At 35.8% G+C, this 25,289-nt stretch overlaps 3 protein-coding genes across 8 annotated transcripts; 2 read left to right on the top strand and 1 right to left on the bottom strand.

The window, feature by feature from the left end:
- The first annotated feature begins 2,720 nt into the window (after positions 1–2,720).
- LOC105132282 (potassium transporter 10-like) lies at positions 2,721–8,372 on the top strand. 3 transcript variants are annotated; one of them, XM_011035666.1, is made up of 8 exons: positions 2,721–3,006; positions 3,408–3,633; positions 4,205–4,450; positions 4,953–5,003; positions 5,144–5,404; positions 5,554–5,721; positions 6,698–6,952; positions 7,297–8,372. In XM_011035666.1, exons 1-8 carry the CDS (start codon positions 2,860–2,862, stop codon positions 8,337–8,339), a joined length of 2,397 nt encoding a protein of 798 aa, XP_011033968.1. In that variant the 5' UTR covers positions 2,721–2,859; the 3' UTR covers positions 8,340–8,372. The 3 variants fall into 3 exon arrangements, with proteins under 3 accessions (XP_011033968.1, XP_011033970.1, XP_011033969.1); XM_011035668.1 differs by having other exon boundaries at positions 6,698–6,979; XM_011035667.1 differs by lacking the exon at positions 4,953–5,003.
- A 2,413-nt stretch (positions 8,373–10,785) lies between these two features.
- Positions 10,786–15,482, top strand: LOC105132283 (potassium transporter 11-like). 4 transcript variants are annotated; one of them, XM_011035671.1, is made up of 9 exons: positions 10,786–11,102; positions 11,232–11,494; positions 11,866–12,091; positions 12,164–12,409; positions 12,493–12,543; positions 12,683–12,943; positions 13,068–13,235; positions 13,483–13,737; positions 14,392–15,482. In XM_011035671.1, exons 2-9 carry the CDS (start codon positions 11,369–11,371, stop codon positions 15,429–15,431), a joined length of 2,373 nt encoding a protein of 790 aa, XP_011033973.1. In that variant the 5' UTR covers positions 10,786–11,102; positions 11,232–11,368; the 3' UTR covers positions 15,432–15,482. The 4 variants fall into 4 exon arrangements, with proteins under 4 accessions (XP_011033973.1, XP_011033972.1, XP_011033971.1 ...); XM_011035670.1 differs by having other exon boundaries at positions 11,222–11,494; XM_011035672.1 differs by having other exon boundaries at positions 10,796–10,874; positions 11,222–11,494.
- A 2,317-nt stretch (positions 15,483–17,799) lies between these two features.
- LOC105132285 (elongation factor G-1, mitochondrial-like) lies at positions 17,800–24,589 on the bottom strand. Its single transcript, XM_011035673.1, has 20 exons — positions 24,093–24,589; positions 22,711–22,932; positions 22,302–22,423; positions 22,050–22,200; positions 21,672–21,743; positions 21,444–21,539; positions 21,283–21,371; positions 21,054–21,120; positions 20,946–20,984; positions 20,761–20,821; positions 20,371–20,480; positions 20,120–20,194; positions 19,968–20,036; positions 19,747–19,868; positions 19,328–19,453; positions 18,832–18,952; positions 18,623–18,723; positions 18,472–18,532; positions 18,248–18,301; positions 17,800–18,140 (listed from the first exon to the last, which is right to left on the bottom strand). The coding sequence occupies exons 1-20, from the start codon at positions 24,495–24,497 to the stop codon at positions 18,036–18,038; spliced, it is 2,268 nt and encodes a 755-aa protein (XP_011033975.1). The 5' UTR covers positions 24,498–24,589; the 3' UTR covers positions 17,800–18,035.
- Positions 24,590–25,289: the final 700 nt, after the last annotated feature.

Genomic DNA, 25,289 nt, shown 5'->3' with positions numbered 1-25,289 from the left:
AACTTGTAAGGTTAATTTTTTTTTTTTGTTTAGAAGGAGCAATAAAAAATTTTAAAAGAATAAAATAAAATAAAAACACCGTCCGATTCCAGGGTGCATCTCAGAAGACAAGATGAATCACTTAGCCCCTTTAATTTTTATTTTTTTTATTTATGTGGGGTGTCCGGGCCAGTTTGCACGCACCACGACTAATCCCCACGGCCCACTGAATATCCTGCAAACCCAGTAGGCATGTAAAGCACTGCGAGAGTGACAAGCGTGCATACTAGGACTTGAACCCAGGTGCAGTAAAAGGAGACAAGCCCCTTCTATTATTAGACCAAACCCTAGTTTGCTTAATTTTTTTTTTTTTAATCGTATTGATGAAGACATCAAGAGAACTGGATCGAACACGCAACAAGCTAAAGTTACACCACGGCACATTTTAGTGAACTAGAGTCAAGTTAGTTTCTTCAGGGTTATCTTATATGACATAAGGTAATAATATTCTGACATATTTTCTCATTCTTAAATAAATGATTTCTTAAATTCTCCCTAAAGATAAACTCGATTTCAACGTGAAGAATTGGTCCCGTGTAAATAATATTACTTTTTTCTCCATGTCCGTGTGGCACGTGTACATTTGAACAACCACGGTGACTAAATCCTTTCGAATTTTACAAGATATTGAGAAATATGACAGTGATTATTTTTTAATAGTATTTATTATTTTAAAAAATTTATTTGTTATTTTAGCATATCAAATAAATTTAAAAATACAAAAATATTATTTTAAAAAAACATATATTAATTTAAAATAAATAAAAAAATAATTTTTAAATTTTTTTAAAACATTTAAAATACACGTAAACAAACTGTGCCATTAAGATAAGACTCTTGTCCATCGTAGGTTTGTTTTAGGATTTAATTCCCAGGATATAATCTTACTGTTGTTTGCTCACTTTTTTTTCTTTCTTTTCCCAACAGAAACAGATTGTTTTGTCCACCATTCTAATCATACGGTAGGATTACAAAATAATTGCTACTTAGCGGCTAAAAAAACAGCAATCATATGAAATGACTACAGATATGCAGATTTATCGCTTGAGGTATCTGGCCGTTCGAGATTAGACGCCTAATCAGTTAATATGCCCCACTAATTAACTCCATACACACTAATTACTCCATTAAACAGCCAAGAGATTACCTTCCCCTCTTACTTAGAGGCTGACTAGTATCGCGATATTATTTGTTTTTTTTATTTAAATTTTTTTTTAACATTAACATATTAAAAAAATTTAAAAATAAAAAATAATTAAAGATATTTTTAAGAAATTATAAGAGAATACCTTCCCCACTTACTTAGAGGCTGATTAGTATCGCGATATTAATTTTTTTAACATTAATATATTAAAAAAAATTTAAAATAAAAAATAATTAAAGATATTTTTAAATTTTTTTAATTTTAAAAAATATTTTTTTAACATTAATATATTAAAAAAAATTTAAAATAAAAAATAATTAAAGATATTTTTAAGAAATTATAAGAGAATACCTTCCCAACTTATTTACTTAGAGGCTGTTTACTGTTGTGATATTAATTGTATTTTAAAATATATTTAAAAAATAATATTTTTTTATTATTTATTTTAAGATTAATATATTAAAGTAATCTAAAAATAAAAAAATAATCAAAAATATTTTTAGGATATTATTCTTTTTTTCTTTAATTCTATTCTTTCACAGGTACTTCCATCATTCAGCAATAAACAAGTAAAAATAAAATAAAATAAAATAAACAAAAGAAAAATGTCTATAACTAATAAAGTTTTAATCCTTCCCAGACAAACACACAAGAAAAGGACAAGAGCTCTGGAGTCTGGAGTAACAAGAACTCCCCTCTTATCTGCCTAAGACAAGAGCTAAGTAACAAGAACTCCCCTCTTATCTGCCTCCTTTCTTTGTTTGATAACTCTCTGGTCACTGAAACTTCTGTTTTTTTCTGCGTGTAGTAAATAAGGTAGCAGCCAAAAAGAAAAAAGAAAACTTTTGACAACCTGCATCAAAAGCACTTCTTCTTTGGTTCTCTCTCTTCCTTTTCTGTTACAGACTCCCTCCATCATCAAAAACCGACTTGGATTTTCTTAATCTCTGGTTTTCACTCCATATTTATGTTGTATTTTTTTAATGGTTTTCTGAGGTCCTGTGGCTGAAATTGAAATGACCCCACTTAGGAATTTAAAGGGACAAACTGAAATTTGTCTTAAACATTTTTGTCTCTGCTTTCATTATTGTTTTTGTTTATATGAGATGTTTTTGAGCTATTCTATCCTAAATTGAGTGTCTCTGTGTTGTTGGATATTTGTTCCTTTTTTGTTGTGTTGGCCTTTTGGCACTGAATTCAAGTGTCGTGAAACTTCAATTTTGATTCTTTATCAGCTCGTTTTGTTCTAAAGTCAGTAGTTTTGTTTCCATTTAAACTTCCTGATCGGTGTCAGTTTCTCAGCTTAATTCGGGTTTAGAATAATCTATAAGTAAATATTTGTTCGGTTTTTTTGTATACTGTTTCTGTTTTTTTTTCCTCTCTCTATATTCTAGTGGTGAGCTTCAATTATTTATTAGACTTTGGGACGGATTTCAAGTAAAGAGTGAGTTTTAAACTTGGGTTGCAATCTTCTTGTTATTTTTTAATTATTGGTTTTGTTTTGAGACTTGGAATCTTGGTGCTGGTAGGAGATTCTTTCTTTAAATTCATATTGGTTTTGTTTTGAGAGTTGGAATCTTGGTGCTGGTAGGAGATTCTTTTGTGTGGACTTTCTGTTATTTAGGGTAGAGAGAGAGAGAGAGATTGGATTGTACGGTGAAAGGTAGAAAATTCATATGGAATTGAGTATGGAAATGACTCCAAGAGTAGAGGTTGAGGAAGACAGCGACAGCAATAAAGGAAGCATGTGGGATTTGGATCAGAAACTTGATCAGCCCATGGATGAGGAAGCTGGAAGGCTCAGAAATATGTACAGGGAAAAGGTACTGGAGCATTACAATTTCCCTTCTCTCTCTCATCCACTCAATTGCTAAAAGCAAACGAATAAATGGAATTCAGTTGTGCTTGGTGAAGTCAGACAACACACGCTCCTTGCTGATGCCATTTTTCCTTCCTGGGATGAGCTGATTTTGACACCAACTCTTGCATATGCTTGGATTTACATTTGCAGACCCTGTTAACTTTGTCTTTAAATCACAAATGAATGGACTTAATTAGTTATATTCTTGCAATAAGGATGCTGGTATTTGTGGATATACTTATTTTATACACTTTCATAAATGAGATTTCTAATGTAAATAATTATTGTTTCGTTAAATCAATGGATTTTGGGGTATGATGCTGATTTTAGTTTGTTTGCTAATACAATTTTTGCTACTTTCAGAAGTTCTCAGCCCTTTTACTTCTGCGGCTTGCCTTCCAGAGTCTTGGGGTGGTTTATGGAGACTTGGGCACCTCTCCCTTGTACGTGTTCTACAATACGTTCCCTCGTGGAATCAATGATTCAGATGATGTGATTGGAGCTCTTTCATTGATCATATACTCGCTTACTCTTATCCCACTCCTTAAGTATGTCTTCATCGTGTGTAAAGCAAATGACAACGGCCAAGGTAAACTAGTTCATTGTATAATACACGTAGCTCTGATTCTATGGGTTAATGATTTTGATAGGGGAATTTATAGAGCTATACCTTATGACGTACTGGGATGATTTCTGTCATTTGTGTTTACATCCAGATTCTAACTATAATGAAAGTATTATAAGAAGAAGTGTGTGCGCTATCAGGCTAGTTTCTCCTTTTTGCTGCTTGAATAGTTGTGTGATCATAAATTTTCTTTGTTATTTTATTTCTTCTGGTATTGGCATAGATTTTGATAGTAAACCATGACACTTCTAAGGTATAGAGATTTTCTGTGGATCAATTTGTTACTCCATTATTTTTTCAGTAAGTTTTGTTTGATATAGCCATGTGAACAGAAAGAAAACTATTTTTTATTATCTCATTTTAAAAAATACACTGTACAGTGATGTTCTTGTAAGCACAACTTGCATAAGAATTTCAGGTTTTGACTTTGATTTGGAATTTGAGTATGTGCCTAGTGTAGCACACATTTGTGATGTTTCTTGCCTTGACGTTGATGAGAATCACTGGACTTGAAATTATCCTCTTCATGGCACAGGTGGAACATTTGCCCTCTACTCGTTACTCTGTCGGCATGCTAAAGTTAGAACTATTCCAAATCAACATCGAACAGATGAAGAGCTGACAACATATAGCCGTTCCACTTTCCATGAGCAATCATTTGCTGCTACAACTAAGCGATGGTTGGAGAGATATGCATTCAGAAGGAATGCGCTTCTTATTCTTGTCCTTGTTGGCACTTGTATGTTGATTGGTGATGGGATTCTCACTCCAGCAATATCTGGTACGTTGATGACTACGAACTTATAAATTTTCTGTTGGTCTATCTATAAAATTCTTATTGCTTTGGCGTATGATTTCTGGGTGCGATTGCATGTTTGTGTTTATGTTAGAACCTTTAAAAAATTAGCTAGATAGCTTATTCTAGGAAGAAATCATAGTGGTTTGTTTTAATGTGTATTGTACACTATATTTTAATAACTGCGTTCATATTGCTTTGTTGCAACAACTTCTGTTTAGCCATTAGAATGTTTTTGATTATTCTCATGATAAATCTTTGGACGCTCGGGTTGCTAATGGGATCTGTGGGTAAAGAAATCCAATTGATGTATTGATACCTAGAGAATGATTAAAGGATAAAAGTTTCATGTGATTATCATGTTTGGCATATAGCATGTACTCGTGGTTTATCTGGGGCCTGGGGTGTTTTCCCTTAGCTGTTAGTTTATGTTAGTTTTAATTTATTTCAATTCCCCTGGAAATGCTTAACCACTCTTCGATGACAGTTCTTTCAGCTTCTGGCGGGATCAAGGTAAACCACCCCAAACTAAGTAACGGTATTTTTCTTCTCCCGAAAATCAACAAAACCTTGTCATTGTTTTTTCCTTTCTGCAACCAATTGTATTGTTTTTTTAGCCTCAGTTTTCTAGCAATTTGGATTTCTGAATCTTTAACTTTTATGTTTTCTTTGGTGCAGATGTAGTTATAGTTGTTGCAGTTGTAATATTGGTGGGTTTGTTTAGCATGCAACACTATGGAACAGATAAAGTCAGCTGGCTCTTTGCCCCAATTGTGCTGCTTTGGTTTCTCTTAATTGGGGGTATCGGCCTGTTCAACATCTGGAAATATGATACTGGTGTTCTGAAAGCCTTTTCACCTGTATATATTTATCGGTATTTTAGAAGGGGAGGTAGAGATAGTTGGACTTCCCTGGGAGGGATTATGCTCAGTATAACTGGTAATTATCAAATGAATTGGTGGCTCTATGCTTGTGAAGTTTGAGTACATAAATCCTTTTCCTCCCATCATGTTTAAACCTTTTAAAATTTGTTAACATCAAATCTAAGATTATAGCAGTATACTGATTGTTGTTAGGAACTGCTACAGGTACGGAGGCACTTTTTGCTGATCTAGCCCATTTTCCAGTTTCAGCTGTACAGATTGCTTTTACCGCAGTTGTTTTTCCTTGTCTTCTTTTAGCATATTCTGGACAAGCCGCTTATCTTATGCAAAACAAGGAACATGTGGTTGATGCATTCTATCGTTCTATTCCAGGTAAAAAGTATATTTTAGTTGGGTTTCCTAGCCTTCTATTGTTACTTCTTCATTTTCTTCATTTCCTGCAACTCTTGTGAGGTGCATGTTATGGTCTTTTTACTGTTATGCAATGCAAAAATAGAGAAAGATAAACAATAAGAGGACAAGTAACGAAATAAGCTCTCCTCTTGGCTGTGGATCTTGAGGCATATACTTATTGTGGAAGAAATGAAAATGTATGACAAGTTCTCCTTCAAGTAGAGGTCTTGGGGATTAGGAATATCTCTCAACTAAACAGACTTGAAAATCCAGAGTTCAAACGCTCAAATTTTTCAATTTTCAAAATTTTATGTGTTGGGCTCGCTGTTAGGCTGTGGTGAAACTCATAGATATGATGTGGTAAGATATGATTCATGGTCACTGAAAATCATTGCTTGGAAATTTATTATCCCAGTTTTTTCCACAAACCACTAGAATAAATTTCAGTTGGAAAAACACAAAGCATCTTGAGAATTTAGTCCTTGTTTTGATTTTAGAATGGCTATGAAGTGGCTAATGCAGGGATTTCAGATCATTTATTTGGAATCAAAGCTTTAGTGATTATTCAAGGATCTCAGAAAAGGAAAAGCCCACCAAGAGTGTTCAGCCCTACGGACGCCTTGTGGACTTGCATGAAGTTATCCTAAACACTTGTAATATGGAATTAAAAAGCTTCTCACAGCTTAGTTTCCCACAAGCATATGCTTTGACCATCAAAATTTCAGGACCGAACTCAAAGAACAGTTTCCTGTGCTGGCCAAATTTCATTTTTAATCCTGTCTGCTTAGGCATATCTATCTCCATGTTTTGATGAACGTCTTATTGGGCTTGATGTTCTTATTAAGGTTGTGCTACCATCTTAACACCAGTCTTTCTCTTCCCATAGAAACAAATTTTTGATGAAGATGATGTTACTGGACAGATGCTAATGTATACCTTCTTTCTGACGTGGCAGATAGAATATATTGGCCAATGTTCATTGTCGCAACTGCAGCTGCTGTAGTCGCGAGTCAGGCTACCATAACTGCAACTTTTTCAATAATCAAGCAGGCTCTTGCACTTGGATGTTTTCCAAGAGTCAAAGTTGTACATACATCAAAAAAGTTCCTAGGCCAGATATATATTCCAGATATAAATTGGATCCTTATGATCCTTTGCATCTGTGTCACTGCTGGTTTCAAGAACCAAATTCAAATCGGTAATGCTTATGGTAAGTTTGTTGAAGAGAATGACTTATGTGTGGCTGAACAAGTGGGCATGAAATTAACCTGATCCATCTTCTTTCTTTCTGAAGTTCAAACCAAGAAAAAGATTATCTTCTTTTATTCTGCTAATCTTTTGACTTTGCTAAGACACCTATGCTTAACTTTCTGGGAACAAGTTCCAAGAGCTTCCTAAAATGTGTTGTTGAGAGTAACATGTCTCTTGCTTAATGTAACTTGTGATTGCTAAAAGCAGATCAAAGTCCAAATTTTGCTCATGCATTTTGTTTCATGCATTTTACTTCTTTATGATGCATTGCTCTAAATTGAACAAAATCCTGTGCAACAACAGGGACAGCTGTTGTGATAGTCATGCTGGTAACCACTTTGCTAATGATTCTAATCATGTTATTGGTGTGGCGCTGCCATTGGATTCTTGTCTTGCTGTTCACTGGCTTATCACTGGTTGTGGAATGCACCTACTTCTCTGCTGTACTCTTCAAGATTGATCAAGGTGGGTGGGTGCCGCTTGTGATTGCAGCTGCCTTTCTTGTCATCATGTATGTTTGGCATTATGGTACATTGAAACGTTACGAGTTTGAGATGCACAGTAAGGTTTCTATGGCATGGATTGTAGGGCTTGGCCCCAGTTTAGGACTGGTGAGAGTCCCAGGGATTGGGCTTGTGTACACCGAGCTGGCAAGAGGGGTTCCCCGCATCTTTTCTCACTTCATTACAAATCTACCTGCCATACATTCTGTTGTTGTTTTTGTCTGTGTGAAGTACCTCCCTGTCTACACTGTCCCTGAAGAAGAGAGATTCCTTGTCAAGCGGATTGGACCAAAGAATTTTCACATGTTTCGTTGTGTTGCAAGGTATGGATATAAAGACCTTCACAAGAAGGATGAAGATTTTGAGAAAAAACTCTTTGATAGCCTGTTCTTGTTTGTCCGGCTCGAGACTATGATGGAAGGATGTTCAGATTCAGACGAGTATAGTTTATATGGGCCGCAAACTGAGCGGTCGAGAGAAGCCCTTTTGAATGATAATGGAAACACAGCTTCCTCGTTTGCTGATCCCACTATTTCATTCGTTGACTCGATCGTGCAGATCAGGTCTCCATCACACGCAAATTTTACCAGTAAGTCGTCCGATCGAACTAGCAGCCAGGCGGAGGTTGACCAGACAGAATTTTTGAATAATTGTAGGGATGCTGGGGTGGTGCACATAATGGGGAATACGGTGGTGAGAGCTAGGAGGGATTCAACATTCTACAAGAAGATAGCTGTTGATTATATATATGCATTTCTTAGAAAAATTTGTAGGGAAAACAGTGTGATTTTTAATGTTCCCCATGAGAGTCTCTTGAACGTCGGACAGATATTCTATGTATAAATATTTTTTTTATGCAACTGTTGATAAGAGCAAGCTAAAAAGGGAAAAAAATATAGAATATACAAAGAAAACAAGCAAAAAGCAGAAGGAACAACACACGCATAAGCAAGCAAAAAGCAGAAGAAACAACACGCATGCTGAGAAGAAGAGACAGTAGCAACATGGGAAAAAAAATTACCAAGACAACAGACAGGAGCGAACCTGCCTTTTCAAGCGTTGATGGCAAGCAAGAGGAAAGCACAAACCCTGAGAAATTTGCAAGGAAGAGTATGTTGGCAAATAAACAAAACAATCTAAAATGATAATTTATCAGAAAACAATCGGCACAGAGTCCAAATTACAAAAAGCAAAGCAAAGTGAAGGAAAAAGCAGCTATCCCATCATTAGCAACCCCAAAACTGATGATATGGAGCGTGATATAGTCATCACAATATCAATGATAAAGATGCCAATTCTCAGATGGGATCCGAAAAAGATTCTAAGCAAAATGCTTTGACAAATTCTTACACCAAATATGAAATGAAAACCTCCTTCGTCTTATCTAGAAAAGAAGAAGAAAAAACAACCTTATTTTAAGGCGTAGAAAAAGATAAAAACGGTTGAAAGTTGAAACCATTGACACTGATATAAAGCAAAGGCTCTAAAACAAATCATATCAGCATAGTGCTATGAATACATCCCGACATAGTGATGGTTGAACATTTTCTAAGCGCTTTACAAGGCGCACACTTATATCTAACCAATCTCTATTGCTTTTGCGAGTTGGCATGGCTATAATTCAATGATCGTATCTAGTTGATGTTGATATTTATTTGGATCTTGAATCTCTTGGTTATTTCTATCTCGTTGTTTCTCTGCTACATCTTCAAGAGGGAGAGGGAGGGAGGGACGAGGGTAACGTCAGATAATAGGAATATTTAAGGAAAAATTACTTCAAATATCTTGTAACTTAAGCGTCCGAACACTTTGTATACCAGATTACATTTTATATTCTACTATTTATATTAATTATATAATAATCAATATCGAAAACATTACAGGGTGAACAGCTTGAAAGTCCTTAATTTATAGGGTGAACAGGAAAAGAAAAAAGATACACGAAGGATATAGATAATAATCGCTACATATTCAAAGAAAGTATTGGACAAAACACTAGAAAAGACATAAAAGAAAAGGATAAGTTAACAGTTGGAGAAATGAAAAAGAACCGCAGACAAAGAACATGCAAGTACCACGCCAAACTAACAACAGAGAAAAATAGCGAAGTACATTGAATTTAAAATCATCGTTCTACGTTAATATCAACAAAAAAAAACATGGCAAAACACTTGAGAACCATAACATCCACATCCCAATACATAGAACACAATGAGACAAAAAAAAGAAAAAAAATGAGTAAGGAGCTGGAAAGAAAAAAAATACTTTCTAACAACAGTGCCAAACACAGCGTTAACCCAAGCTGTTAAAGGCAGCCATGTTTTACTCGGATAGGCCTTGCTGATTATTGCAATTGGGTTTTACTTGTTTGTTTCTTTTGTGAAACCCAATCTTCAATTGGTCCAGAAAAAAATATCCAACTTGCCAAGTCAACTTGGAAACTGAGTGAGCTGTTAAAAAATGAGAAAGACCCGTATTCCTATAGAAGCAGTCAAAAGAGACAGGGACACATGTTTTTGATCAAACTACACTTTCTAAAAAGGAAGGAGAACAAGGGAGATACACAGTCTCTCTATATATTTTAAAAATGTATAAATTTACTGTAGAACTGTCTCAAGATAAATTTATTTTATATTATCATCTCCAATTCTTATATTAAATACCTTTTTTTCTCACTATTTCCATATTTTATATTTAGAAAGAATAACCAAATTAGTTTGTCAAATACTTGATCTACATGAAGATGAGGATAGTGTTGGTGTAATTTGTAAATGAATAAAAAAAAAAAACACTTTCTTTTAGTGTTTATAAACATAGATTTTTATTATATAGTAAATTAAATAAAAATCATGATGGATAAGTTTTACAGGGAGCTGGGTGTAATCCAGAAAGGTTCACCGAATGTATATCATCTGAGAATCACATGATGATTATGGCACTAGAAATAATAAATGGTAGTTTTATAATCTTAACAAATCTCTTTGATTCTATAAATAACCCGAGACTTTTTAGAAGGCTTTTTATAATTAAGCTTTATTAAACATGCCTTTATTTATAAAAGCTTCTGATGAGGTGAGAGAGCCATGTCTGCCCTGACAAGGATTGGGTTTATGTTAAAATAATAATAATAATGTTTGGCAAGTGTAGCACAAAAAAACTGTTCCTTCCATACAAAATAAATAAATAAATTCATGAGGCTAATTTCTAAGGTGTAATAATAATAATAATAATAATAATAATAATAATAATAATAATAATAATAAATATACGTCTCCGTTAACATCTTTGTTTTTGTGTGTGTGAAATGATGGAAGGGTTTAATTGATTTTTCGCAGTCTGCTCGTAATCTTAAGTTTGCTGTTACTTAGAATGTGAAAGGTGTAGCATTTCATGAGCTCATTGTTCTTGTTTGCCATTTTTAGTATTATGTACAGTCAAATATTTATTCCAATTTTGACAACTGTGAACAAGTTCTGTGTTTCCGCGGATTCTATTTGTTCACGTTTGTCTACCTTTCCAGATTGGCTCTGGTTAATGTGAACCAGCCCTTTTCATTTTCATTTTGGGATTTGAAATACTCAGTGCTGGATCCCATGGCTCCATAATGTAATGCAATATCATGCCATTTAGGGTCACTGAATTTGGCTTGATGTTTATGTTCCGTTTTGGTTTTTTTTTTCCCGTAATGAATTGTTACAAGTTGATGACAACTTCTTGATTTCCAGCTCTCTTCAGGTTTTGTCTGGGTTTGGGATTTTTTCTGGCGAGAATGAGCAGTTTGGGGAAGAATTAAGAAGACTAAATAAAGGAGATTGATTATAGCAGAGAGGTTTCTTGGTGAAAGGAGAAGAATTGTTGGAATTGGACTGCAGATGGCCTCGTTATCAATAGATAACGAGGAAATTGGTAATAAAGGTAGAATGTGGGCCTTGCAGCAGGAGCTTGATCCACCTATGGATGAAGAGGGTGGGGGGCTTGGGAACAGGTTTGATGAAAAGGTATATAACATTATCCTTCGTAATTCTTGGTTTATGGAAATAGACAGCAATCGCTATTACAGAAGCCCAGGCATGACCTAACTATGGATTCAAATTACAAAAGGTTTTTAAACTCCCCAAGTAATCTAAACCAAATTACTTGTTCTTTGCATTTAGCTCGTAATAGAGATGGCGGTGAAGAGGTAGTTATAAATGTTAATCAAGAATTGAATTCCTGCTGTTTATGATGCCTGCCAGCATGCACTGCAGTTGTATTTCTGTATGTGGAGTCATAGAATGTAGGATGCCAGAAAAAAGAGTGGATTAGAATACCGTAATTGCTACATTCTCGAAAGATTGATTTCACTGCTCATTCAGCTCGTTTCTTCCAGGACTCTTCTACTTTATGTCTCCTCCAGCTTGCATTCCAAAGCCTTGGTGTGGTGTATGGAGATTTAGGCACATCTCCTTTATATGTTTTCTACAACACATTTCCTGATGGAATCAAGGATCCAGAGGACGTGATTGGAGCTCTATCACTGATTATATATTCTCTCACTCTCGTCCCTCTCCTGAAATATGTTTTCATTGTTTGTAGGGCAAATGATAATGGACAAGGTAAAGTAAACTCAAACTAATGTTGATGAAGCAATTAAATTATTCTGACCTTTTATCCTCTTTCTGGTGCAGGGGGGACATTTGCTCTTTATTCGCTGCTCTGCCGACATGCAAAACTGAAGACCATACCCAACCAAGACCATTCTGATGAGAAACTAACAACTTATAGTCATTCTACATTTCATGAAAAATCCTTTGCTGCAAAGACCAAGAGATGGTTGGAAAAACACACATTCAGAAAGAATTCACTTCTTGTTCTCGTTCTTTTAGGCACTTGCATGGTGATCGGGGATGGAATTCTCACTCCGGCCATTTCAGGTTTTCAGGATTTAGTGCCTGCCCTCTTACTTTTGTTTGCCAAAATTCTTCTTAGAAGATGTTGATAATACCATCTTTTGCAGTTTTATCGGCTGTTCAAGGAATCAAGTTAGGCCGTCCTGAGATGAGTAGTGGTATCTCCTTGCTCTGAGACTAAATAATCTGACGCACTAGTTCCTGTCGCAAGACAGTTCCCTCATCCCCTAATCTTTCAATGTTCCACTAATTTAGGAGATTTTCCTCTGACTGCATACTTTATTTTCTCTTGTACAGAAATTGTTCTTGTTGTTGCCGTGATAATATTGGTAGTTTTGTTCTGTCTGCAACACCGTGGCGTAGAAAAAATTACCTGGATTTTTGCCCCTGTTGTCCTCCTCTGGTTTCTTTTAATCGGAGGTATTGGCATATACAATATTATCAAATATGATAGCAGTGCTCTGAAAGCTTTTTCACCACTTTATATATACCGATATTTCAAAAGGGGTCGGAAAGAGAGCTGGACTTCTCTTGGAGGTGTTATGCTCAGTATAACAGGTAAACTTTTATGTTTTATCAGTTAGTTTCTTTGTCATGTTCTTAAATTCCATTTAATGTTCATTAAATAATTCAACTACATTTGTAGTACTCAATTCTAATGTCTAGTTGTGAACCATTACAGGGACGGAAGCCCTCTTTGCGGATCTATCCCATTTTTCAGTGGCAAGCATACAAATTGCTTTCACAGTAGTAGTATTTCCGTGCCTTCTGTCTGCCTATTCTGGACAAGCTGCATACCTCCTGAAAAACTCGGATAATGTAGTTGATGCATTTTATCGATCTATTCCAGGTTTGTTCCGATCTTCAGCATGTCTGTACGCGCGAAGTTCTTGTAGGCTCCTGCTGAATAGAAAATAGTTTTAGGTGTCCTTTTATTTTTTTGAAATAAAAGGTACCTGTCTCAGATTCGATCCGTCAGCCAAGAGAAAAACAATATAACTTAGCATGTTCCTTAGAAATTTTTGAAGTTGTTTATAATGCTTCATTCTCTGCAGTAAGTGGCGGTCCAATACATAGTGAATCTTTGTATTGTGCAGATAGCATATATTGGCCAGTGCTCATTATTGCGACAGGCGCTGCAGTTGTTGCTAGCCAGGCTACCATAACTGCAACTTTTTCAGTGATCAAGCAGGCTGCTGCAGTATATTGCTTTCCTAGAGTTAAAGTTATGCATACATCAGAGAAAATGCTGAGCCATATATACATCCCAGAAATTAATTGGATCCTTATGATTCTTTGCATCGCTGTGACAGTTGGTTTCAGAAATCAATGCCAAATTGGAAATGCTTCTGGTATGTGTATTATCAGCGAATTTATTTGAATTAACAGAAGTAAAAACATATCGCAGTAGAACTTCAAATCTGACATCCTTCCGTTTTTGAGGAACAGGGTTCAAAGTTAGTCCAGAGATTGACAATGCTAACAAAAACCTCCTTGTAACAAAATATGGTCATGCATTAGTGTCACAGATTTTAGGCCTCGACATGATAGTAAGATCTTAGTGATAATGATATCTGAGATAATCTACAATCAGACTGACCAACATTTTCTCTTATGGGTTATCACTTGTCATTTTTATGGCCTTCAGATTATTTTTATTGACAATTTTCTTCTATGCATCCTGCTGGTCATTCATTAGATTGCTGCATGTTAAATTCTCTTGGAAACTTTTCGAACGACACTTTTTCCCGTGTTTTCTTTTTGGACACTAGTAATCAGAAACACTCATCATTAAATGCATGTAGTGGTTGATGTCAAGCAGGTGATAGTGATGCCTTAATTGTACAAGGCAATACTACATCATATTTGTCAGCTGTAAAACCTAACTTTCTTTCTTACAAATTACTCGAAACAATTCCATTTCTAGCTTCTTCTTTTTTTCCAAAAAGAAGAAGAGATAATATCAGAATTATATAAATGTCATAGGCCATTTCATATCTCGACAGGAATTGCAGTTGTGATAGTCATGCTGGTGACGACAGCCCTTATGGTTCTAATCATGTTATTAGTATGGCGGTGGCATTGGATTCTTGTCCTAGTATTCACTCTACTGTCCCTGGTTGTGGAGGTTACTTACTTTTCTGCTTTACTCTTCAAGATCAATCAAGGTGGCTGGGTTCCTCTAGTAATTGCTGCAGTCTTTTTAACCATCATGTGTGCCTGGCATTATGGGACAATGAAACGCTACGAGTTTGAGGTGCATAGCAAAGTTTCAATGCCATGGATTCTTGGGCTTGGCCCAAGCTTAGGTCTTGTTCGGGTGCCTGGCGTTGGACTTGTATACACTGAACTAGCCAGGGGGGTTCCTCACATTTTTTCGCACTTTTTTACCAACCTACCTGCACTCCATTCTGTTGTGGTTTTTGTCTGTATAAAGTACCTTCCAGTCCATACAGTCCTGGAAGAAGAGAGATTCCTTGTAAGGCGGATTGGATCCAAGGATTTCCACATTTTCCGTTGTGTTGCAAGATATGGCTATAAAGACCTTCATAAGAAGGATGATGATTTTGAGAATAAGCTCTTTGACAGCCTTTTTCGTTTTGTCAGGCTTGAGAGCATGATGGAAGGGTGTTCGGATTTGGATGAATATAGCTTAGATGATGAGCTGACTAGGGAATTAAGAAATGGCCTTTCGGGTTATAACGGCGACGAACTTTCTTCCACTGTCGATGAAACCATCTCTTCAGTTGGTTCAACGACTGTAAATTCTGAGTTGCAAGCAAACAATGCTATCCTGCCATCCAATCAGGTGATCAGCCAAATCACGAATGGTGAGTTGCAACTTTTGAGGAACTGTAGAGATTCTGGAGTGGTCCACATTCTAGGGAATACAGTAGTGGCAGCAAGACAGGATTCCAGTTTATGGAAGAAAATAGCAATTGATTATGTGTATGCTCTTCTAAGAAAGTTGTGCAGGGAAAACACTGTGGTTTTCAATGTTCCTTGTGAAAGTCTATTGAATGTTGGACAAGTTATCCATGTATAATATATTTTTTTTTTAATCGAAGAGTAGATCATGTTTTTGGTCTTTCCATCCAACTTACTGATTCTATTCTGATTTTTCAGCCGCACATTGTGGTCAACAATGATGAAAATCATCCAAGAAAAAAAAAATTATTTGTTCTTTCAAAGTTCTTTGCAGGTATACTGGAGTTGTTCATAAGTCATGTCGAAACTCATCTAAACATGCTTCATTTGGTTTTATTAGTTCTTTCCTTGAGAGGGAGAAACAATTTCCCACCTAACTACACTGTCCCTTCTCTCGGTGTTTGTTATGGATCACCCATGACATCATGATGGCCTGAGATCGGTTCCTATGTAATGTAAGGGGTGTTCTTCCTTTCCAGCATGGTTTGAAAAAAGTTTTGGTAAATTACTACTTTTTAAAAAATAATAAAAACCTTACTATTCAAAAACGACATTTTAAAATATTGTATCTAGGAAGTGTGAAAGTTTCTAAATGCGAAAATTTACCAAATTGTACAGTTTTTTTTATTTAAATAAAATTCAAGAATGCTTAATTTACCAAAATTTCTTCAAAATGTGCTAATTTTTTTTCTTATCATCATGTATGTGTGGCATTATGGTACCAAGAAACGTTATGATTTTGAGCTGCACAGTATGGTTTCGATGGCATGGATTCTTGGGCTTGGTCCCAGTTTAGGACTTGTTCGTGTCCCTGGAATCGGACTCGTTTACTCTGAACTAGCAAGAAGAGTGCCCCACATTTTTTCCCATTTCATCACAAACCTTTCTGCCATCCGTTCAATAGTTGTTTTTGTCTGTGTGAAGTACCTTCCCTTCCATGCAGTTCCTGAAGGAGAGAGATTCCTTGTAAAGCTGATTGGACCCATGAATTTCCGTATGTTCCGTTGTGTTGTAAGAAAACTCTTTGACAGTCTTTCCACATTCGTCCGGCTTGAGTCCATGATGGATAGGGGTCCAGACTCAGATGACTACAGTATATATGACTAGGAAACTGAGCAGCAGAGTGATGTTCTTCTGAATCAAACTGGCAACTCGGTGCCATTGAACGTGGATGGAACAATTTCATCAGGAGATTCAATCAGGTCTATTAATGGCCACCTGCATAGTAACAGGGTCATCGCGTCGTCTGGTCTTCTAAGCAGCCCATCTGAGATAAATGAGTTAGAATTTATGGGTGTCTGTAGAGATGCAGGTGTTGTTCACATACTGGGGAATACAAAGGTTCTGGCACGCAGGGATTCAAAGTTGTATAAGAAAACAGCTGCTGATTATATATACATGCTTTTCTTAGGAAGATACGCAGACAGAACAGTGCAGCTCTAAATGTTCCTCGTGAAAGTCTCTTAAATGTATGACAAAGAAGAGTGCATCATGTGTAATGCATATAAATGGACTAGTTTTCTTGGAACATAACTCTGTAGCGATTTTGTTCTTTCCTGACACGGGACTGGTATGAAGATGACCATCGACAGAACGGACGTGAATCACTAGCTTCCAAAGATCAACTCTCCCTTTCGTCATTTCATGATGGATTTTGATCTTTCGCAAAACTGTCAAAAGCTAATAAAAAAACCTAGGATTTTGTTGATTACTGATCTGGTAGTGTTTGTCTTCCTTCATGACGACTCTCTCTCTCTCTCTCTCTCTTTAACAGCTAAGGTCCTAATTCTTGACTGGAGGGGACACTAACGACCTCTGCCCTTCCATCACTTGGATATGCTTTCTTTATTTCGACCATGAAAATCCAGCAACGTATGTTTAATTTAAGAAATCAAAACACTGTTATTCTTTAAAAGGGCATTGGGGCAAACACAAACAGTTGACTTTCATTAGCATTTGCAAGTGTCCTGTTGTCCATACACAGTTTTTGTAAGATTAGCCGGTCCCAAGAGGTAAAATCTGCAGCCATCTACAGTGATGGATTTATTTTGTTTGGTGAATAAACTTGATTTTTCATGTCATAAAGGGTCTATAAGATGCAAATAAGCACTGGATCAAGCACTCAACAAGGGGGCTACCACCAATCCATACGAATTATGGAGCAAATATTTAAGAAAGCTTAATTTTCTAAGACATCAAGTGAGAAGGGTTCGAGACTCATGAAGCGACGCTAAAAAGAACTTCACAAGTAATGCTGCTGTGACAAGAGTGATGCACCTGTCTTCCAGCCATCTTTTAGGGAAAAGAAGGCAGCTGCTATATCAATAGTCACGTTGAACCCGAGAAGCACAAAGTCAAAGTACAACGGCTTTGCTTGGGAATAAAAGCCGGTTTGTTTTCTACAGTTTTTCCGAGCATATTCGCTACACAAGAGGAAATCCCGGAACCAGTTTTTCATAGTTTTTTTACATGTAAAGGAAAACAAATAGATCAAAGGACAAAATTTAGCGATTTCATTTCGACTTGTTGAGTTGAAAGCTGAGTTAATGTATGCACACCCACAGGGCAATACAAATTTATTTTGTATCCCAAAACTGATTGATCTAACTCATGGATATTTGTATAACAATACACTTGGTCGTCAAAAAGGATATATATATATATAAAACCTTTGTGGCTTATGTAAGGAATATAGAGGCATTTGCTTTAATGGAAATCTTCATTATTCAGCACCCTTGCTGGCCATGTAGGTGTTTACTAATTGCATTTGCACATCCTGAGAAACAGGTGAATGTTCTTTGTATTCCATTGTGAATTCACCCTTTCCCTGTAAAAAATGTGAAAGATATATAAGGCTGTACGTGCAAATATAGAGAAAAGAAACACTAGGCACTTTAAAGAGGGAAGACATTCGAATTTCCAACTCATGGTCACCTGTGTCATTGAACGAAGAGAAGTTGAGTAACCAAACATATTGTTCAAAGGCACCTGAAAAGTCAATCACAGGAACTCACAATCCATTAGTGTGGGGGTTAAAGCATCACCAAAGATATCATGACTGCGATATCCTTAGCTCTTGTTTTATTTATTTATTTTTCTTTTGGCTTCAGAACTAGGCCTCAGATACTAAGAATATAGAGGAAGAAAGTTATGCTTACATGGACGGTTATTATAGAGTCATCCCCATCCTGGTCATTTCCAACAATCACTCCTTTCCTCCTATCATATGGCAAACACACAAACAATTTGAGTTCCAGAAAAAGCAAAGAAACAATGATAACATACTACATGGGTACAAAAACCACTCACTTGTTAATGTCACCCGCAACGGTTCCCTGAAACTCTGTTGGTACTTTCAGTTCCACCAGCATTACAGGTTCCAGTATCACAGGTTTTGCAGCTGTGTAACACTGTTTAATAGGGGTGAAATAAAGAAAATCAGAACTAGATGCTCCAAAAATGGGTACAGCCTATTCATAAGGGAGAGTTCACCTCTAAACACAGGATAAGGGAAGAACCTGTCTAAAAGCATATATTGATGCTAATTTAAACGCAAGTTCACTAGAATCCACAGCATGGGCAGCGCCATCTGTCAAAGCAATTCGAAGATTTTCTACTGGATGCCCAATTAAAGAGCCCCTGTGCATGCAAGAGCGAAAGGCTCACAAATTTTATCAACTGAAACCACACATCTTTTCACGCGGGTCTATATTATGAATGGAAAAAAATGAAGAAAAAAAGCTCCCAAAACAATTCCAACACCATATGCAAAGACTTCACATAATTTTAGTCATAAAAGTTCATTAAAAAAGAAGGCATGATGCATCATCAAACACAGCCGACAGGATAGATTGTTCAAATAAAAAGAGCTTTAAATTTTCAGTTCCAACATATGTTGTCCTGAGGGCAAAACTAAGAGAGAGAGAACTACTTAAAAACTCATGGGATAATATAGGAACTTTCTAAAAAACAACAAAATATGGACTATAATTTCTGTTGCCAAATGCTACTCACGAATTGGCAGCTTCCTTGAATCCCTTCTCAATAGAAGGAATAAAGTTTGATGGTATAACCTGTCCCACGATCATGTTATCAAACTCAAACTTAGTTGTTGACCCCTGTGGAAGCGGCTCAATGTACCTGTACATAGAAAAATACAGGAAGGTATTCCCTGGGATCAGAATTATAGAGTTGTAGTATGGTTCAAATTTGATCAGATAGTTCAGAAAATAAAAAGCAAATTCAAACAATTAGCAATAACAGGAGTACCTAGGCAGCAGCTTGTCACGTCCTATACATAACTACTGCATTGATTGATATACTGCTAAAAGGTGTGCGGGTGAAAAGCAAATGATAGTTTAGGACACCAATAGGGCAAATTAGATACCATAACAATTTAATTTCAGAGTGAGAAATTAACACCAAACACTCACCCGCATACTCGTCCATATTGTCCTTGTCCTCCAGTTTGCTTCTTATGTAAATAATCAAATTCAGCATGCTGAGTGATGGTTTCCCTGAAGTTCACACGAGGCTTCCCAACACTTGCATCTACCTTTTCAAGCCAAAGTTGTGGAAGTATGTAAATTAACAAAGGAGAATATTTCTGACCAGAAAAGAAATCAATGGGGAAAAAATCATAAAAGGTAGATACCTTGTACTCTCTCCTAATCCGTTCCACATATATGTCCAAACGCAACTCTCCCATTCCAGAAATTATGGTCTACCCACAAGCATCATGCATCACACCAACAAGTTACCATGTGCTTAAAGAAACAGAAAGTAAACATTTAAAAAAAAACAAACCTGCCCACTCTCAGGATCCAAGCCTACACGGAAAGTGGGATCCTCTTTCTGAAAACGATTCAAAGCTTTTGAAAACTGGGAAAAATACCAAACAAAAAAAAATTTATATCAATTAGAGGGCAGGATACTTCAAGCGAATATGTAAGTGTAAGCCTCTACATTCTCTCTCCTAAGACCCTCATATCTGGCTATAATTTATAAACTGAGTGCCACGAAATCATGGGAAGGAAATCCGTTTCCTTTGCACTTACTTGTCCTCCAGAGTCTTTTGAGACTGGTTGAATGGCCAATGACATAACTGGCTCAGGGACGTTCATAGAGGTCATAGTGTATTTAACTGATCCATCAGTAAAAGTGTCTCCTTTTCACCCAATAACAACAGAAATAATTAATTAAAATGATTAAATAACATTGATGAAGATGAAAGAAAAATGTAAAATTTAGGTGAAGAGTCAGTTCCCATTCCAACCAATCAAAGTATCTCAAAAGTTGTCTCGTGCCCAAGTATAGAAGTAAATCCTCTTTTTTTCCAGCAACAGACATGTTTTACTTGTGACGCCCATGAACACTCTCCATGAAGAACTATGAAGAAAACCAATATAAAAATAAGACATTGGTGACTTGGCATGTAAAGGAATAACCTGAAGCACAATCCACACCGAACACAGCAACTATTTGCCCAGCATGTGCCTCTTGAATGTCCTGTAGCATAAAATTCCCAAAGATGATGAACTATATCTAGAATACAACAGGACAAATGTAATATTATTCATCCATAATGACATTAACATAAATTGAAGAGAAATATCGGAGTGCAATAACTAACCTCCATTTCATCAGAGTGCATCCTAACCAAACGAGGAATCTATAACGAAATAATATTAGGACTGTAATGAAATAGAAGCCAGATCACATTACAGGCCCAAAAACTTACCTTGATCTTCTTGCCTGTGTTTACATTAATTATAAAATCACCCTTGCCAATTACACCCTCGTAGATTCTTCATCAAAATAAAAAAAATAAAAAACAAAAGAAGGAAAGAAGGAAAACAAAAAATAGTAAATGTTAGCATGTCTACTTGTCTGGTACTAATCTAACAGATCATTTTCATGCAAAACCAGCAAAAGCATTAAATGAAAACTAAACCAGCAATAAGCCATGCCTTAGATATGTCAACTGACCAAAACGCCCTTCTTCTAATTTAAAAGCCAATGCCACTAGTGGTCCATCTGGGGTTCCAGACAACATAACCTGCACCCAGCCTTGATACGTAATTTGTGGAGGAAATAGTATAAATTAAGATTAAATTGTTGAACTGAATACCTTCTCTTCATCCTTGGTTTGGTCAAGAGCATAGTTACCAACTTCAGTGGGACAAGGCAAATAACTAAGTACACCATCTAGAAGTGGCTGTACTCCCTATTGGAAAAAAATGAAAGAGAGAAGATATTATGAATAAACAGAAAAGTGAATGAACAGAATGATTACCATCAACTATACCCAAATGACTCAAAGATACAGGAATCGAGAAAACAAAAGGAGAAAAACTACCTTGTTCTTGAATGCACTGCCCATGAATACAGGTACAAATTTCTTCGCTACAGTAGCCCTGCGAATTGCCTCCTACTCGAGAAGATAGATGAATTCTCTAAACTTTAAGGCCAAAGAAATTACATACAAACACAAAATGTAATTTATTGCGATCTCAAGAAAGTTTATTTTACAGCTCTTTTACATGTGTTGTCGAGACATTTGACAATAATGACACATAAATTTTAAAGCTAGGCCCCACCAACCGATGCATCAGAGAAAAGAGCATAATGACTTAAGAGGTGATGTATCTTGTACCTATACTAGATAGGTGCTGAAAAATCACAGTTCATGAATGTTCTTTTCTTTCGGAAAAACATTTTTTGTCTCTAGATATACCTCAAGGTCAGAGGATGAAATAGGCTCATCTGTGAGAAAAGCATCTGCAAGTTTATCATCAACTTCAGAAACTATTTCTACTAGTTCACGCCGTTTTTCTGCAGCTAAGGCCTCCATCTCAACTGGTATTTCTGCAGTGACAACTTTTTCACTGAAAAATGAAAAAAATAGTCTTCAAATGGTACAAAATTATAAACCAAAGTTACACAACAAAATAAAGTAATCAAACATCATAGGTGTTCATGTACTCACCCATTTGAGCCATGGAAATAATATGCTTTCATCTTTACAACATCAATAAGGCCTTGAAAATCATCTTCCAGCCCAATTGGAACTTGCACTGCTGCACTATGATGTCTTAGTTTAGACCTTGCCTAAGAAAATGAACCACAATAATAAGTAATGAGAGGAAGATTCATAAAAGAAAAGGGAAAAAAAATTATAAACATCAATAAATAGACAGTTCATCACAGAAAGAACCATCGAACTCAAAACTACAACACACAAGTGATTGACTTGATTGCAAAGGACTATAACATAAACAGCAGAAAACTTCCATCATTGACAAAACAGATTTGGCAAAAACCTAAAGAATGAAATTAATTGAATTTTTAAATATAAAATTACATCCATGATACAATGAAGAGTAACACAACCATACCTGGTTTAAAACTTTCCAGGGATCAGCTCCCATTCGATCAAGTTTATTAATAAAAGCAAGCCTAGGCACCTCATATCTCCTCATTTGCCTATCCACAGTAATAGACTGACTTTGCACTCCACCCACGCTACACAATACCAGAATTGCACCATCCAACACTCTCAGAGCCCTCTCCACCTCTATTGTAAAATCCACATGTCCTGGCGTATCAATTATATTCACCTACATCACCACAGCAAAAACCATCACTGTTTTACAACAAGCACTAATTCACCAAATAGATATGACCGATGCTTCAGAAACCGTTAACTAAAAAAAAAGTACAGTGCCAATCTAAGAACACAAAAAAAGCAATAAAGACAGCATAACCTCATACCCAAAAAAGTCCAAATTCATGTAGAAAAGTTTCAGAATGTTTCAAATCAAAACTTTTTCCCTTCTCTGCTTATACAAGCTACTAGTTAAGATACATTACCATGCATTGCCTACTCCATCAAAGTTTACATTACATGTGTCTTATATTTTTCTAACAGTAAGGAACAATAGTTATTGTTTAAAACAAAACATAACATAAGAAGAAAACAAATTGCATAGAAACCTAGTTCCCAACAGGCCATCAATTTACCACCCAAGCAAATTTACAATTTTTTTTTTATTAAAATCTTACAAGGGCAGGGAAAACCTAAATCAATCTATATCTTTAATACGGCAAAAAATTAAATTTCATTTTTTGAATAAGAGAACTAATGTAATTCAGGAAACACAATTAGCAATCTTACAAAAACTTCATAGCAAACCAACGAATCAAGTCCCAATAGAACTTCACAACGTGTCCCTAGTTATGCTCTTAAAACACTAAACTTGAGAAAACAACCTCACAAAACAATACAAACTAATGAACCCAAACTCGCAAATGCTTTCTCCAACCAACTTGCACGTCGAAACCACTTTCCTAGTAGGAAAAAAAAGAGCACTCAAAAGAAATCCAATCATTCATTTCATATAATCTCGAGCTTGTCAATGTATAAAACTCAATTAACTCAAAAGACAAATAAACATAAACTCACCAAAAATGATAAAAACCCCAAACTCCGTTCTCCAAAACTGCCTCTTTTAACACATAAGCTACCCAATCAAGCCGGGGAAAAAAAAAAACCCTTTTCAACCCGAAATAAACAAAACATCACAAAATCCACAATTGACAAAAACCCCCGGATAGAAAAAAGAAAAGAAAAGAAAAGAAGACAAAACCATCGAGACCTCTCACTGCTTCGGAACTAAAACAAACACAAGCAACACAAACTAGGACAAAATTCGTCATTTTCCCGAAACGTTTCAACTTGACCTGCAAAGGTTCCGAAACGTTTCAAAGTTTTAAGTACCTGATATCCATTCCACGTGCAGTAAGTAGCAGCAGACTGGATAGTGATCCCCTTCTCTCTCTCCAAGTCCATGGAATCCATCTTAGCCCCAACTCCATCACGACCGCGAACCTCATGAATCTCGTGAATTCGACCAGTGTAATAGAGTATGCGTTCAGTAAGAGTGGTTTTACCGGAGTCGATATGAGCGGAGATACCGATGTTTCTTAGTCTGTCCATCGAGTCCTTCCACCGTGGCTCCTTTTCTTCTTTAGTGGTGACGCGTGCAAGGTTGGAGAAGTGGCGGTGTTGCTGGATTTGGAAGTTGCCCTGGAGGAGAGCGGCGTTTGGGGAAGTTGACGGTGTCTTTTTGGAGCGGAAGAAGGTGTAGGAGAGGAGGCGTGATCCATTTTGGAATCGGGTCATGGTGGTCGATGGATTCCCGATTCGGTAAAACCCTGAACCCGAAGAGGAGGGTGCAGGTTTAGAGCATGGGGTTTGAGAAATGCAGCGGTTGGGGTGGTGAACATAAAAAATAATTTTTAAAATTAAAAAATATTATTTTAATATATTTTTATGTAAAAACGTACTTAAAAAAAAAACCATAAAAACACTCCAAACGACGTACTTAAAAAAAAACCATAAAAACACTCCAAACGAATTCTAATTTAAATTACCCATGAAAATTATAAACAAATAAAAGTACAGTAATTGAAAAATGTGAAATTTAATTTAATTTATCATTCATATAAATTAATATCATCTTCCCATCAAATAATTCATGAGAATTTAATACAGTGTGATATTTAAATTCTAAAAACCAGGTTTATTATCTATCGGTTGTTTAGCGGCTATTCATTCATCACTTGAATTCTAAATATTATGAGTTGTGCATGAATCTAATTTATTTAATTTTAAAAAATACTAGAAAAGGAGGTGTTTTTATTGTGCATTGTATAACAAAATACTGTTTATTTTAATAGTGAAATATGTTTTTTTTCTAGGTTTAATTTATGTTTTTTTTATAAATTTTAATTTTATCTCTAAACATTTAGTCTTAATAAAATAATTAAAATATGATGTTTTTATTATACATATGATAAAACATTATTTATTTAATAAAATACTAAAAGATATAGTGTTTTTATTATGCAACACCTCACAAAATACTATTTATTTTAATAGTATTGTGTTTTTTTAATCTATGTTTTTTTATCA

Source organism: Populus euphratica, unplaced genomic scaffold, assembly GCF_000495115.2.
Source record: "Populus euphratica unplaced genomic scaffold, PopEup_1.0 scaffold39.1, whole genome shotgun sequence".
In the NCBI taxonomy this organism is placed as follows: Eukaryota; Viridiplantae; Streptophyta; class Magnoliopsida; order Malpighiales; family Salicaceae; genus Populus; species Populus euphratica.
The sequence above is the reverse complement of the archived record's forward strand: the minus strand, read 5'-3'. Positions and strand labels throughout refer to the sequence as shown.

Coding starts and splice junctions, on each gene's coding strand:
- LOC105132282 (XM_011035668.1), top strand. CDS start 2,860: ATGGAATTGAGTATGGAAATGACTCCAAGAGTAGAGGTTGAGGAAGAC. Junction 3,007..3,407: donor GAAATATGTACAGGGAAAAG/GTACTGGAGCAT, acceptor TGCTACTTTCAG/AAGTTCTCAGCCCTTTTACT. Junction 6,980..7,296: donor TGTTGAAGAGAATGACTTAT/GTGTGGCTGAAC, acceptor GTGCAACAACAG/GGACAGCTGTTGTGATAGTC.
- LOC105132283 (XM_011035671.1), top strand. CDS start 11,369: ATGGCCTCGTTATCAATAGATAACGAGGAAATTGGTAATAAAGGTAGA. Junction 12,092..12,163: donor GGCAAATGATAATGGACAAG/GTAAAGTAAACT, acceptor TTTCTGGTGCAG/GGGGGACATTTGCTCTTTAT. Junction 12,410..12,492: donor TCTCACTCCGGCCATTTCAG/GTTTTCAGGATT, acceptor CATCTTTTGCAG/TTTTATCGGCTGTTCAAGGA.
- LOC105132285 (XM_011035673.1), bottom strand. CDS start 24,497: ATGACCCGATTCCAAAATGGATCACGCCTCCTCTCCTACACCTTCTTC. Junction 22,201..22,301: donor TATTTCCATGGCTCAAATGG/GTGAGTACATGA, acceptor TTCATTTTTCAG/TGAAAAAGTTGTCACTGCAG. Junction 21,372..21,443: donor AAACCAAGGATGAAGAGAAG/GTATTCAGTTCA, acceptor GGCTGGGTGCAG/GTTATGTTGTCTGGAACCCC.